This window comes from Rhinopithecus bieti, unplaced genomic scaffold, assembly GCF_001698545.2.
Source record: "Rhinopithecus bieti isolate Rb0 unplaced genomic scaffold, ASM169854v2 scaffold_19482, whole genome shotgun sequence".
NCBI classification, from domain to species: domain Eukaryota; kingdom Metazoa; phylum Chordata; class Mammalia; order Primates; family Cercopithecidae; genus Rhinopithecus; species Rhinopithecus bieti.
Window position 1 is genome coordinate 1935855 of NW_016809768.1, and position 12996 is coordinate 1948850.

The 12996-nt window shown below is 48.7% G+C and overlaps 1 protein-coding gene across 8 annotated transcripts in view; it reads right to left on the reverse strand.

Annotated features, from left to right (window-relative positions):
* The window catches only part of AGAP1 (ArfGAP with GTPase domain, ankyrin repeat and PH domain 1), a 662058-nt gene that overhangs the window by 92165 nt on the left and 556897 nt on the right, over window positions 1-12996 (reverse strand). For all 8 annotated transcript variants that reach the window (XM_017890291.1, XM_017890287.1, XM_017890285.1 and 5 more), the window contains 2 exons: window positions 9544-9634; window positions 1083-1305 (listed from right to left, as the gene is read on the reverse strand). In XM_017890291.1, coding sequence (XP_017745780.1) covers window positions 1083-1305; window positions 9544-9634 — 314 coding nt within the window. The remainder of the gene's footprint in view (window positions 1-1082; window positions 1306-9543; window positions 9635-12996) is intronic.

Consider the following 12996-nt stretch of genomic DNA (forward strand, 5'->3'; position numbering starts at 1 on the left):
TCACACAGAGAGCAAGATGAGTAACACACCAGCTTCATTCTCTCCAGTGAGCCAAAGGTGGCACCACAAATTCATTTTCCAGTGTTAATGAATTGAAGTCCACCAGCCCTTCTCACGTTCTTACTGCTCTGCAGTAGAAACCGGTTTCTGTGGCTGAACCACAGATTACCACTTGAACTTTCATTGTATCTGATCAGCAGCAAAACGAATCAGAGGAACCTAAAAAGTACCAGCGATGGGAGACCTCTCCTCTCCCTTCATGTCTTCAGACACCTGAGAGGCAAACACTGACAGCAAACCTCAAACCCCTACTTCCTATTGTGGGGGAAAAACATAGCACCTGAGCAACCCTGGAAGCCACTTGCTTTGGACAAGCACGGAGATGAAATGCTCTATTCTGCCTCCATGCCATATGCCTTCTGAGAAGACATGCCATTTTATCACCTCTTAGGAACATTAAATATGTATGTGTACTCAAAAACGGTTTATAACAGCTGTAAATGAAAAATGAGAAACTAAACGGCCTCAAAATAAATGCGTTTTTTACACTGTTTAACAATTAACATTAATGAGGAGTGACACCATACATTATGCTGAACTCGGGTGACTAAATGTGTTAGAGATATATTTTAGAAAACAAAATATATTTTGTTACCATAAAAATAACTTTTATGTGATGGTGGCGGGGGGGAATGACAGAGCAGATGCTTATCAAAGCTATAAGAATAACAAAATTAAAGGATCAAAAATTCATAATTAGTGTCAACGGCACAGCTTATGCCTATTAGAAATGTATTAATTAAAGTAATGTATTCATAAGGTTAGAAGCTTAATACATTTCTAAGAGGGGGAGAGAAATCTCCAAGGCCTAAAAACAAACATAAAAAATTAAGGAGTGTGAATTATCCATGTCTGCTTAAGACCAGTTTTAAACACAGACATTCCTATGCCGGATGAATCAGAACTCCTGAACTCCTACAGGTTATCAGGGCCATCCCAATTGTGGCCGTCATGACGATCACTTCCAGTTGCCTAACTGCTGGCAAACGTGTCGGGAGCTAGGCATCTTCCAAAGTTCCTACCTTGTGGAGTCTACTGAGGGTTTCGTCCGCCCCTGGCTGCTCTCTTCCCAGACGCTGTTGGCTAGCTCGTTCCCGATGGACGACATCACCTTGATGAGCTCGACTGGCCAGTCATCCAGGTCCAGAGATCGGACTCGGGACAGGTGGGTGCCAAGATTCCGGTGGATGCCTGAGCACTCGATGCACATGAGGGCTCCCAAGTTCAAACTGGCCCAGTTAGGATCTATGGGAAGAGGAACAGAATGCTAAATGCAATCAGACCATCATCTCTCATTCCAACTGTCCTTAGAAATACAAGGCCACAAATCAGTCCAACTTCACATCGACAGGCTCTTCCTAGAACCACATCCACGGCTAGAAGAAATGCTCCCTAGCCAGTGCTCAGTCCTGTTTGAGGTGTCCCAAATGACTGGCAGTTGGTAGTAGCTTCAGAACACATTTGGCTGAAGCCAAAGCCTTGGAGTTTCCCACACTAAATAATTGACAGTGTTGGTTTGGATAGAAAAGATGCACTTTCCCATACGTCACAGCAGCATTCACCTTGAGAGGGCTGACCTGTATGGGGAAAAAACACGTGTGACTCAGCACCCACGGTGGACAGCTGCTGCTGAGGAGAAGTGCTGAGGGGCAGCCAGGTGACACCGTGACTCTGGTCATTCCCTCATTGCTACCTCTGCAGCCACTGGCACATCAAAGTTTCCAGGAGGTACACAATGGGCATGCCTGCAAATTTCAAAGATGAGAGAGAGGTACACTACAGTGCAAAAATACCGTTTTCAGTGATCTTATTTAACTATAGCTACTGAAGCAACTGCACTGTGGGCAAGTTGGCGGGCAAGGCCCTTTGGTGGGGTTATCACGCAGCGCAACCAACGCTGACTTGCAGAATGAATGGTGACAGGCTTTGGGCTGTGAAACCAGACCAAGGACTAGTGCAAGGATTGCGCAGGACAAGAAGTGGGTTCAGACAGCAGCACTGGGACCCCAGAACTGGAGCACTCACTGCGTGAAACTGGCTGGCATCATCAGAAGACCAAGAACTCAGGCCTGGGTTGACTTCATGCTAGAATCTACAGCTGATGTGCCGAGATGGGGTTGCCCTTGAGAGTCAATGGCTTTCACCGCTGTAAGTAGACACGGCTTACTCACCTGGGAATAGGCAATGTTTACTCCGGGCACACTTGAAGAGTCAACAAAAGACCAAGTAGCTCAGGTCACATTTGACTCACTAGGGAGACATCTTTTGTTTTAAATGTCAAGTGACCAGCAATAGCTTTACGCCAGTTGATCAGAAATCAGAAAACCAGTCCTTTATTTAACATCTACTGCACGTGCAAGAAGGCAGTGACAGATACCACAAGAAATGTGAGAAGAGGCTGGGTGCGGTGGCTCATGCCTGTAATTCCAGCACTTTGGGAGGCCAAGATGGGCGAGATGAGGTCAGGAGTTCGAGACCAGCATGACCAACATGGTGAAACCCTGTCTCTACTAAAATTCCAAAAAAGTTAGCTGGGCATGGTGGAGGGCACCGGTAATCCCAGCTCCTCGGGAGGCTGTGGCAGGAGAATTGCTTGAACTTGGGAGATGGAGGTTGCAGTGAGCTGAGATCCTGCCACTGCACTCCAGCCTGAGCAACAAAGCGAGACTCCTTCTAAAAAAAAAAAAAAAAGAAAAAAGAAATGCGAGAAGAGAGGTCTGTGACCTCAGAGAGGTTCTGGCTGGGAAGGGGAAACCTGTGCAACAAATGGAGAAAACCCAAGCAGAAGAGAACAGAGAAATGCAGAGACTCAATGCTAAAAAGTGTAGTCAGAACCAATGCGCAGGTGGCACAGGAAGGAAGAGAGCAGCGGGGACAGGAAGGATAGCCACATGGGGGATGCCCTGGTCTGGGGGTGTGGAGGGTGGAGGCATGGCACACAGCTGGCATGGACCCCTCCTCGCCTGTGGCTCTCCCTTTGTGTCTGCACAGCCCACCTCTCCACTGGCCCCCTCTGCTTCTGCACCTCTGGATCACTGACAACCAGGTCTCCACCTCCAGATCATGGATGCAGCACAGCCAAAGTCACCAGCCCCTTCCAGGGCTAAACCCAAAAGACTCCTGTGGCCAACATTTCACTTGGCCTCTTGTGGGCTGGTCAGTGCCCAACTCCTCCTCACAACATTGACTACTACTTTTTTTTTTGAAATAGGGTCTCTCATGGTGGCACAATCACTGCTCACTGCAGCCTTAAACTCCTGGGCTCCAGTGATCCTCCTGCCTCAGCTTCTCGAGTGGCTGGGACTATAGGTGCATACCACCATGCCTGGCTAACTTTTTACATTTTTTTTGCAGAGATGGGGTCTTGCTATGTTGCCTAGGCTGGTCTTGAACCCCTGGGCTCAAGCAATCCTCCTGCCCGGGCCTCCCAAATGTTGGGATTACAGGCATAAGCCATTGTGCTGGGCCAGTGCTAACTTCTGATACCTTTTTGGTCAACAACCTCTCTGGATTTTTTTCCCACTTTCCTGGTTGCTCTGTTGGGATCTCTTTCCCAGCTCTTCCTCCCTGACCTCAGGGCTCCTGTGGGGTCATCTCTTCCAATTCTGTAGTCTCTTTTAGGCCAACCCAACCCACACTTTAATCACCACCCAAGCACTAACACCTCTTCCTGGCTCCCGAATTATCATACACGCAACGACCACGTACATATCAGTTGGGAGAATCTCCTCGTCAACATCCACTCTGCAAATGCATTCTTCTGCCAGGTCCTTCCTGTCTCAGCTATTCAAGTTGGGACCCCAGGGGTCCACCTTGATTCTTCCATCATTCCCACAGCCAATCGCAAGGTTCTCAACCTCTCGTAAGTCCAACCCTTTCTTCTAGAACCTACTGCTCCGATGGGCGTCCTCACCAGTATCGCAACTGGGGTGCAAGGGGCTCCTGTCTGCGGCCTCACCCGTCACTTCCCTGCAGACCTCTTCACACAACAGCCAGGGCCCCACTGAACACAGTAGTGTTGATCATGTCACACCACCGCTCAAAACCCAGCACCTCTCCTGCTCCCTTACGTCCCCGCATCCGGCCCACCAAGTGCTGTGGGGAAGGGTCTCACACACTGTCCCCACTCACATCTGGATCCCTACAGCCACTTGCCTAAACTCTTGCCAGAACCTCTGATTTGGTACCTATGCCCACCCCACCGCCCTCCATGCCGCTGTGGGTTACAGACACAGAAGCCACTCATGCTGGCCCCTCATTCAGACCTTTGTGCACCCGCCTCCTACCTCCCCCAAGCAGCTCCCAGGCTGTCAGGTCCAGATCTGAAGGACGACATGAACGCATGGGACACGTTCCTGTGCCTGGACTCCGAATTCTGTGAAACCCAAAATGTTGCAGGGGGCGGGGGATAAAGTGTTCCAGGGCCCCGTGCTCACCACCCTCCGCTTAGAGACAGGGAAGGCTGGGGCTGACTGAGGGGAGAACCTCGCCTCTGCTCCAGCAGAGAATGACTCATCGGAAGGGTTGGGATCTAAGCATCACCACTGCAATTTCCTTGAAAGACGTCTTAAGGCCAACTGGGACACTTCGCTGTGTCTCGGCCTGGGTGGAGAACCTCGGCCTGTGGCTGATCCCAGCCTCCTAGCACGGCCTCAGACCTCTGAACTGTCTCCTGCCCCCGACCTGGCTTCAGGCCCCGCTGGTTCCACAGCCCCAGGCCTGCCGTGCCTGTTCTCCAGGCCCCCACACCTGTGTGCGTGCCACCTGCCAGCACTGCCTTTTCACCTTTGTCCTCTGTAAGCCTCTCGCTCTCTGGGCCTCAGCTCCCCTCCTGAGAAACGAGGCTAATCATTCCCATCCTCAAGGGGCGTCAGAAGGATTAAAAGCTACGAGGCACTTAGAGCAGTGGCTGCCCCATGGGAAGTACAGTGTTAGGTGTTGGCTGTAATTACATCTGTTCCTTCACATATTCAGCCAATATTAACACACTGGCTTCTGGGGATACAGCGGTGAAGAAAATGGAGAAAAATCCCTGCCCACAGAAATGTAGGACGTAGATTCTATGCGGACAGACCAACCAGGAAAAAGTAAAAAAACTAGGCCCAGCACAGTGGCCCCCGCCTATAATCCCAGCACTTTGGGAGGCCAATGTGGGAGGATCGCTGAAGGCCAGGAGTTTAAGAACAGCCTGGGCAGCATAGTGAGACTACCTCTCCACAAAAATTTTAAAAAATCAACTCGGCATGGTGGCATGCACATGTAGTCACAGCTACTCAGGAATCTGAGGTGGGAGGATTGCTGGAGCCTAAGAGTTGAAGGCTGCAGTGAGCCATGATTATACTGCTGCAACCAAGGACAGGCCCTGAGAGGCAGCCCATCTGCTGCAGTGCTGCACTCCATCCTGGGCTATAGGGCAAGACCCCATCTCAACCCACTCCTGCCCCCACCCAAACCAGAAAAGAGCTAAGAAAATTGTACGATACACCAGAGCTAGGAAGCCCTCAGGGCAGGACAGCAGGGAGTAGGGATGTGTGTGTGTGATTTCAAACCTGGTGGTCAGGGAAGGACTAAGAGGCAACAATGGGACAGAAACCCAACGTTGCGGGACCCGAGGTTCTATTTGTGGGCCAAGCTGAAGATGAGAGCCTGGATGTGCTCCTACCGTAGGCTGTGGTGAGCTATCTGGTGGTAGTGGTGGGTACCAGTCCCCTCTTGTGTGCAGGCCTGGAGTCCACAAAGGGAAATAAGGCAGGGCAGGATTCTAGACATCAGAAAGGCCCAGGAGAGAGGGGCACCTGTGAGGTCCACGCAGCAGGGCGAGAGGGACCAGCACACAGTCAGCTCTGACCAGGGCTTCATTCACGACATGGATGGGCAGACAGAAAGCAGCAGAAAGGGTGGGCTGCCTCTCAGGGCCTGTCCATGAAGGTCAGACCTGCTGGTGAGAGCCACTGATGGTCCCAAGCCCTAGGATTCTCAGGGGCCTCAGGTGTGGACTTCCCTTGGCATGTCCCTGGCAGAAGGCAGGCAACAGGTGCCCTAAACAAAGGCCCCACTGTCCGATGGGCCTGGGACACGCTGGGATGGGCCGTGCTGAATAGGCATCTTCAGAGCAGGACTCCCCAGAAGCACAGGTGTCCGAAGGCTGCAACTTCCTGGGAGGTGGATGCTGTTAAGAGTTTCCCAAATTCACTGGCTCTCGGAAACCCTTTATAGACAGGCACCCCCAAAGCTCCAGAAGCTCAGCGTCCACTCTGGAAACAGTGCTGTGGGATGTGCCCAGTGCACAGACAGAGGGGGCTCCTGGTGGTCTAGGGCATTAGGGGGCCAGGGAGCTGTTACCACAATTCCAAATTCCACGCTGCATGACAATCTGCAAGCCTCAAAAGATCCTACCACTCAGACACGACTGGTGGTAACCTTTCAGAGATCAGCTTACAGATCTTTCCCCGCTAAATACCTGGAAATATCGTTAGGTTCATCCAGACTCATTGTCATGCCCCTTTTTCATTTTACAGCACAGTATGAAGTTTCTTTATCTCAGTTAAGCCCCCTACCCTCCCTTTTTTTCCCTTGAGACGAAGTCTCACTCTGTCGCCCAGGCTGGAGTGCAATGACGCGATCTTGGCTCACTGCAAACTCCGCCTCTCCAGTTCAAGTGATTCTCCTGCCTCAGCCTCCCAAGTAGCCAGGATTACAGGCATGTGCCACCATGCCCGGTTAACTTTTGTATTTTTAATAGAGATGGGGTTTCACCATGTTGGCCAGCCTGGTCTTGAACTCCTGACCTCAGATGATCCACCCACCTCAGCCTCCCAAAGTGCTGGGATTACAGGTGTGAGCCACCACGCCCAGGATCAATTAAGCCTTTTCCATGATTTTTAAAGGTAGAAAAGAGAAGACATCACCATGAACTGCATTTCAAATTGTTAAGACATTTGGGATGCTTCTGATTTTGTGCCATACAAAGCACTGTGATGAAGATCTGGAAAGAGAGATCTCTGCACCTGCCTTGCTCAGTCCCATCTGTTTAGTTCCTAGAGTGTACACCTGGAGTCAAGGGCATCCACTCTTCAAAAGCTTTTTATATCCATTTTCAAAAGGCCCCATGGAGGTGTTTACAGTTCATCATCAGTGTGGGCAGTGTACCTATCCCAGTACTTTCACCAAAATTGGGTATTTTTACTTAACACATCCTTGCCAACGTGCTACATCTTCTGAGCCTTTCCATTCTTCTCAAGGCCCTTGTTCTTGAGAAAATACAGCAGGCTGGCCAACAGCTTGGTTTGAATCCTGCTATGGGACTTGCTATTTCTGTGACCTCAGACAAATGACTTGACCCTTCAGGCTCCTCAATTCCTCCCCTTTAAGTGGGGCCCACAGCAGCAACAACTATTAGGGTTGCAGAATGAAAAGACAGCGCTTGCGAGGGTTTGGCACGGGGCTGACACAGACCACACGTTTAGCAAATGCGTGCTTGCTATCGCCTTTCTCCTGAATTGTCAAACTCTGCCTCTTCCCTTTGTCCCTGTCTATCTGCTCAGGTGGTCTTGCTCAGAACAAACTGGCCCACACCTCCCCTGCACTGGCCTCCCCTTCCCACCCCCATCCGCACTCACATGCACAAGCTCATCTCAGACAGGACCTGCGACCTCCGATTTGCCCGGTATCACGGTCCCCGCAAGCCATGGATGGCTTTCTTTTAAAGCAACCTTCAGATGCACGGTGGAAACAACTGCAGGCATTTTCCTTAATGGATGTTCTAATATTTCTCAGATTTGTGCTTTTAAAAAAGCTCTTACTTTTAAAACTTTTTGATAGAAACATACTTCAAATAACTGCTTCTCTCTTCGAACTTCATTTCACCACACATTTGAAAGTAAAACTTAAAAATTCAAACATAAGGAGGTGCTTTAAAGAACAACCTCAAGATACTTGGAGAAGAACCCCTTCCCTCACCCGCAGGACAGACTCCTCCACAGAGGCCGTAGACGGACTTTTGATCTCTCTCCTGCCTGCTATGCCGCTGAGTGGACTCTTGGAGGGGTGCTTCCCTTCCCTTTTGTCTGGAGCAGTCCTGGGCTCCTGTCTCCCTTCCCGGCCGAGCTGACCCTGGCTGGCCTCCTCCCTGCTTTGCCTCTATTCCAGTCTGTTCAAAATGGTCTGGCCAGATCCGTCTCCCCAAGTGGAGCTCAGGGTCCATCTCCTTCCTGCTCTAAAACTCCAGTGATGTCCCTCTGCTTACACATGAAGAACAAAGCTGGCAAGTTTCACTTAGCACTCACACTCCAACTGGCTTCTACCGGTTTCCCAGCCCAAACAGCACCTCTGATCCTACAACCACCTGGAGCAGCTCTCCTCAAGCCACTCACTTTGCTCACAATGATTCCTTCGGCCCCTTCCCTGTACACACCCTGCCCGTCTCCAGAGCCCTGCTGACAGACAGCTCCTGCCTGGGTGGCAAGGCCGCTGGGTGCCCCTGATGACTCTCCCCAGCGCTTAGCTCCATGGTCAGCAGGTCGGTGCCTTGTCCAGTGCGTTTCAGGCTTCAGGATGGCAGGACCCACCACGCCATGCACGTTTGACTCCTGGGCGGCACCCAGCCTGGTACCAGCACCTCTTACCTTGTTTGAACTGGACTTCCTTCTCTTCAAAACACTACTTAACAAAAAAAAAATCTGAATGGAAGAAGTTTACTGAATGTCTCCAATACTGTCTCTGGGCTGGGACTGCAACAATGAAAATAAGTCCACACTCTCAATATCATGACAACAAAATGACTTTTTCAAAGGGAAAATAATAGTATGGATTAGACAACAGAAAGCATGAAATAAAACTGGGTTACTCTGTGGCACAAAGCAGTACTTACAACTTGTATCAGTTCAATCAGAGGCATTAGTGGGTAATGGATTTAAGACCAAAAAAAAAAAAAAAAACAAAAAAAAAACAAAGACATCATTTGATGGTGAAACCCAGAACATATGATTATGAAATTAAAAAAACAATACCCAGAAATCTCTAGGCAGGAATGAACCAATTATATTCTATTTTTATGAAAAAAAATCAGTAAGTGATCACTGATTAATCAAAAAGTAAGCCAGCCACCATGCCTGGCTAATTTCTAATTTTTTGTAGAGATGGGGGTCTCCCTGTGTTGCCCAGGCTGGTCTTGAACTCCCGGCCTTCCTAGCCTTGGCACAGGCTGTGGGGCCGAATCCTTCGCACCCCAGGTGTGACTGCTGCTCATCGGATGCCTAAGGCAAGGAAAGACTCACAGAAACGCACCCTGCAGACAGGGGTGAGGCTTGTGTGGAAGGCGCTCTGTTAAGGTAAAATCCAAACAAAATATCTCAGTTTCCTAAAAGCAGTTAACTCTTATCTGCCAAACAGGACAGACGTGAGTTCCCTGCAACCCGGGCCTAGTGGGACCATGTGGTCTCCAGCTGCAGAGTGCCAGCCCCTGCTGCCACCGCATACACTTACTCTGGGTATCGCAGTCCACACAGTGGGAGTTCCCGCGCATGTTCCGGATCGACTGCAGGGCCATGGCCTCGCTCTGGCTCGTCAGCCGGGACTGGGCACGAGGAAGACACAAATACAAGGAGAAACGCACATCACTGATAACGTCAGGAAAAGATCAAACAGATTGGGAGCAAATGTAGGATGAGGGTAGTTTCCAAACAATCACTCCTGTTTTGACGTCTTTGGGAAAGAGCATAACTGAAGGAGACATCATCATGCACGGGGCTGGGGGGAGGGAGGAAATGTCACATTTTAACACTCAGCAGCTAAGAGGGACTCTGCCAGAAATGAGCAAAGAGGAGAGCTCTGGATCATCTGTGAATAAACATGGACCATGGTCACCTCGAGAAGGTAAATGGGTAACCTTCTGGGCAGCAGCCACATGTCTGCTTGATATGAAGAATGAGAAAGAAATAATCCGTTTATAAGCCCAGGGTTAGGGCTTCATCAGCACTGTAAGACATATCTCATGGTTTCTTGTCAGAAAACCCCATCCATACCACACATCACCCTGGGAGATGCACCTGTCATCTGAAGACCCTCAGTTGCCACAGTGACAAAGCCACTCACCAAGGTGGGGACAGGGATGAACATGAGCATAGCTGGGGTGCTGATTCTTAACCTTACACTTGATGGCTTGCTTTATTTANTAGGGCTTCATCAGCACTGTAAGACATATCTCATGGTTTCTTGTCAGAAAACCCCATCCATACCACACATCACCCTGGGAGATGCACCTGTCATCTGAAGACCCTCAGTTGCCACAGTGACAAAGCCACTCACCAAGGTGGGGACAGGGATGAACATGAGCATAGCTGGGGGTGCTGATTCTTAACCTTACACTTGATGGCTTGCTTTATTTATTTATTTATTTATTTATTTATTTATTTATTTATTTATTTATTTTTTAAGCCAGCGTCTCTGTGGCTGAAGCTGGGGTGCAGTGGCACGATCATAGCTCACTGCAGCCTTGAACTCCTGGGCTCAAGTGATCCTCCTGCCTCAGCCTCCTATAGTGTTGAGATTACAGGTGTGAGCCACTGCACCTACCTCTATGGTCTTCTTTAAAAAGGATTTAAAAACATATGTGCTCACTGCAGCAAGTTTAGAAAATACAGAGGGAAAAGCACATAAAGATTTATAAACAATAACATGGGCCATCCATAGTTAAGCATTATTAGCGTTTTGATATCTGTTCTTTCAGCCTGTTGTTTAAACACATCCACATACACATACGGACTTTAAAAAGCCAGCATAATACATATTGCTGGGTAGAAACCTGCCCTTTCCAGCCTAATGACATCTGTTCATTGCTCAGTGCCATCACATAGTCTCTGACGTCATCATTTTAAATGGCTGCATAGCATTCCACTTAGTGAAGACCTATTTATTAAGTTCTCTTTGATGGACATTTAAGTCACTTCCAATTTTTCTCTATCATAAACAATGCTGTAAGAACATACGATGGCTAAGTCTTGGTACACATCCATGATTATTTACTAAGAACAGATTCCTGGAAGTAGAAGTTCGAAGTGAAAGGTATGTACTGGATATGTACCTTTTTCCTCCCCTAGAGAGAGGGTCTTGCTCTGTTGCCCAGGCTGGAGTAGTGCAATCACAGCTCAATGCAGCCTTCATCTCCTGGGCTCAAGTGGCTCTCCCACCTCAGCCTCCTGAGTAGTTGGAACTACAGGTGTGAGCCATGCATCTGGCTATTTTAAAATTTGTAGAAACGGGGGGTCCCCCTACGTTGCCCAGGCTGGTTTCAAACTCTTGGCCTCAAGTGATCTTTCCACCTTAGCCTCCCAAAGCACTAGGAGTACAGGCGTGAATCATCGTATCTGGCTGCTATGTACAGTTTTTAAGGCTTATTAAATATGCATTTAATATCACAGTTAAAGCAAAAATTGATCTATTTCAGAGGACAGTTAAAATAAGCTTGATTTTGTGTAAGAATTTTCATAAATTGAAACATCTCATGTCAAATTGATGTGAAACAATATATTCCTTGCTACATAATAATAAATTGTAATGTATTCATTACTACTGTCTAATTAGCATCATGCATTATTGAATTTTAATTCCCTTTGGTTAGATACCCAAGTATTCAAAATATGTTTAAACAGTTTACACTGGCATCTGGAATGCACATGTGTGATCACACACACACACACACACACGGATGTGCTTCTCTCTCTCTGTGTACATGTATCACTTCTGTAGTTGGTTTGTCTTGTCTCTGTCTGTCTGTCTAGCTATGCCTATACTTGTATCAGCTTCAATTATCCACTGGCAGGTAAAACATTATAAAGCTGGTGGTCAACTGGGCCTGTGTTTTTGCCCTCCTGCCACTCCTTGTGGACAGTATTTCCATGTTTTATGCCCTCACACCTGTTCAACCAATGCCCAAGATGACCAGCTGTGAGTTGGCCACCTTTGGTTGCTCAATGCATTCTCCTCCCAAGGGAGCAATTCCCTGGAGCACAGGCGCCTAGTGGGGGCCAAGGGGCAGCATTCTAAAGGCTTGCGTGTGCATCGGCTGAGACACGAGCAGGGAGGAGCCTGGCAAGGTGTGGAATGGGAAAGGCTGCCACCATCCCAGATCTTCCTGAATTAGGTCGAGGTGGCATGGGCTCAGAGTCTGCCATGAGAGACTGTGATTCTCCCATGAAGGCGGGAATCTGTGCCTCTGTTTGGTAACACATTCTGCCTCCCCGCCTTCCTTCTCAGAATGAGCTGCCCACGCTTGGAGGATGCGGCGTGCTGTTGCTCCCCATCGAGGTGGCCCCAAAGCACCCTGTGCTCGTTTCAGGAGGCATATCGTGGATGCATGTGGACGTGACCCAGTAAAGCCAGGGTGCATGGAATGAAAGGCAGTGGTTCTCCCCACCTTGGGTATAAAACATCTTTTAAAAAGGGAAGCAAATTACATTATAATAATAATGACTGTGGTCTGGTTTACCCTGGTTAAAGAGGGTAATAAAATAAGACACTTTATCTTTCTGAAAGACAGACTCTCTTTTTAGTGACAAAGCTGCACATAAATCATTGGCAGAAATTTCTTTAAATGGTTACAAATGAAACTGCAGGTCGGTGGGTAACGTCCTGTCTCTTAGTTTCTAGTTGAACATAGTCTGAAATATCAAAATGCTCTCCAAAAGTCTATAGCGCCCCAACAAAGAGGTTCAAGAGAACCAAACATGAAAATAATGACATGGAAGCAATCCTTGACGGGAAAAAGGACTTTTGCAGAAGGAATATCACTGGGCAGTAGTCTAGAGAACACAGGTTAAGCCAGGTGCAGTAGCTCATGCCTGGAATCCCAGCACTCTGGGCATCTGAGGCAGGTGGATCACTTGAGCCCAAGAGTTTAAGACCAGCCTGGGCAACATGATGAAACCCCACCTCCACAAA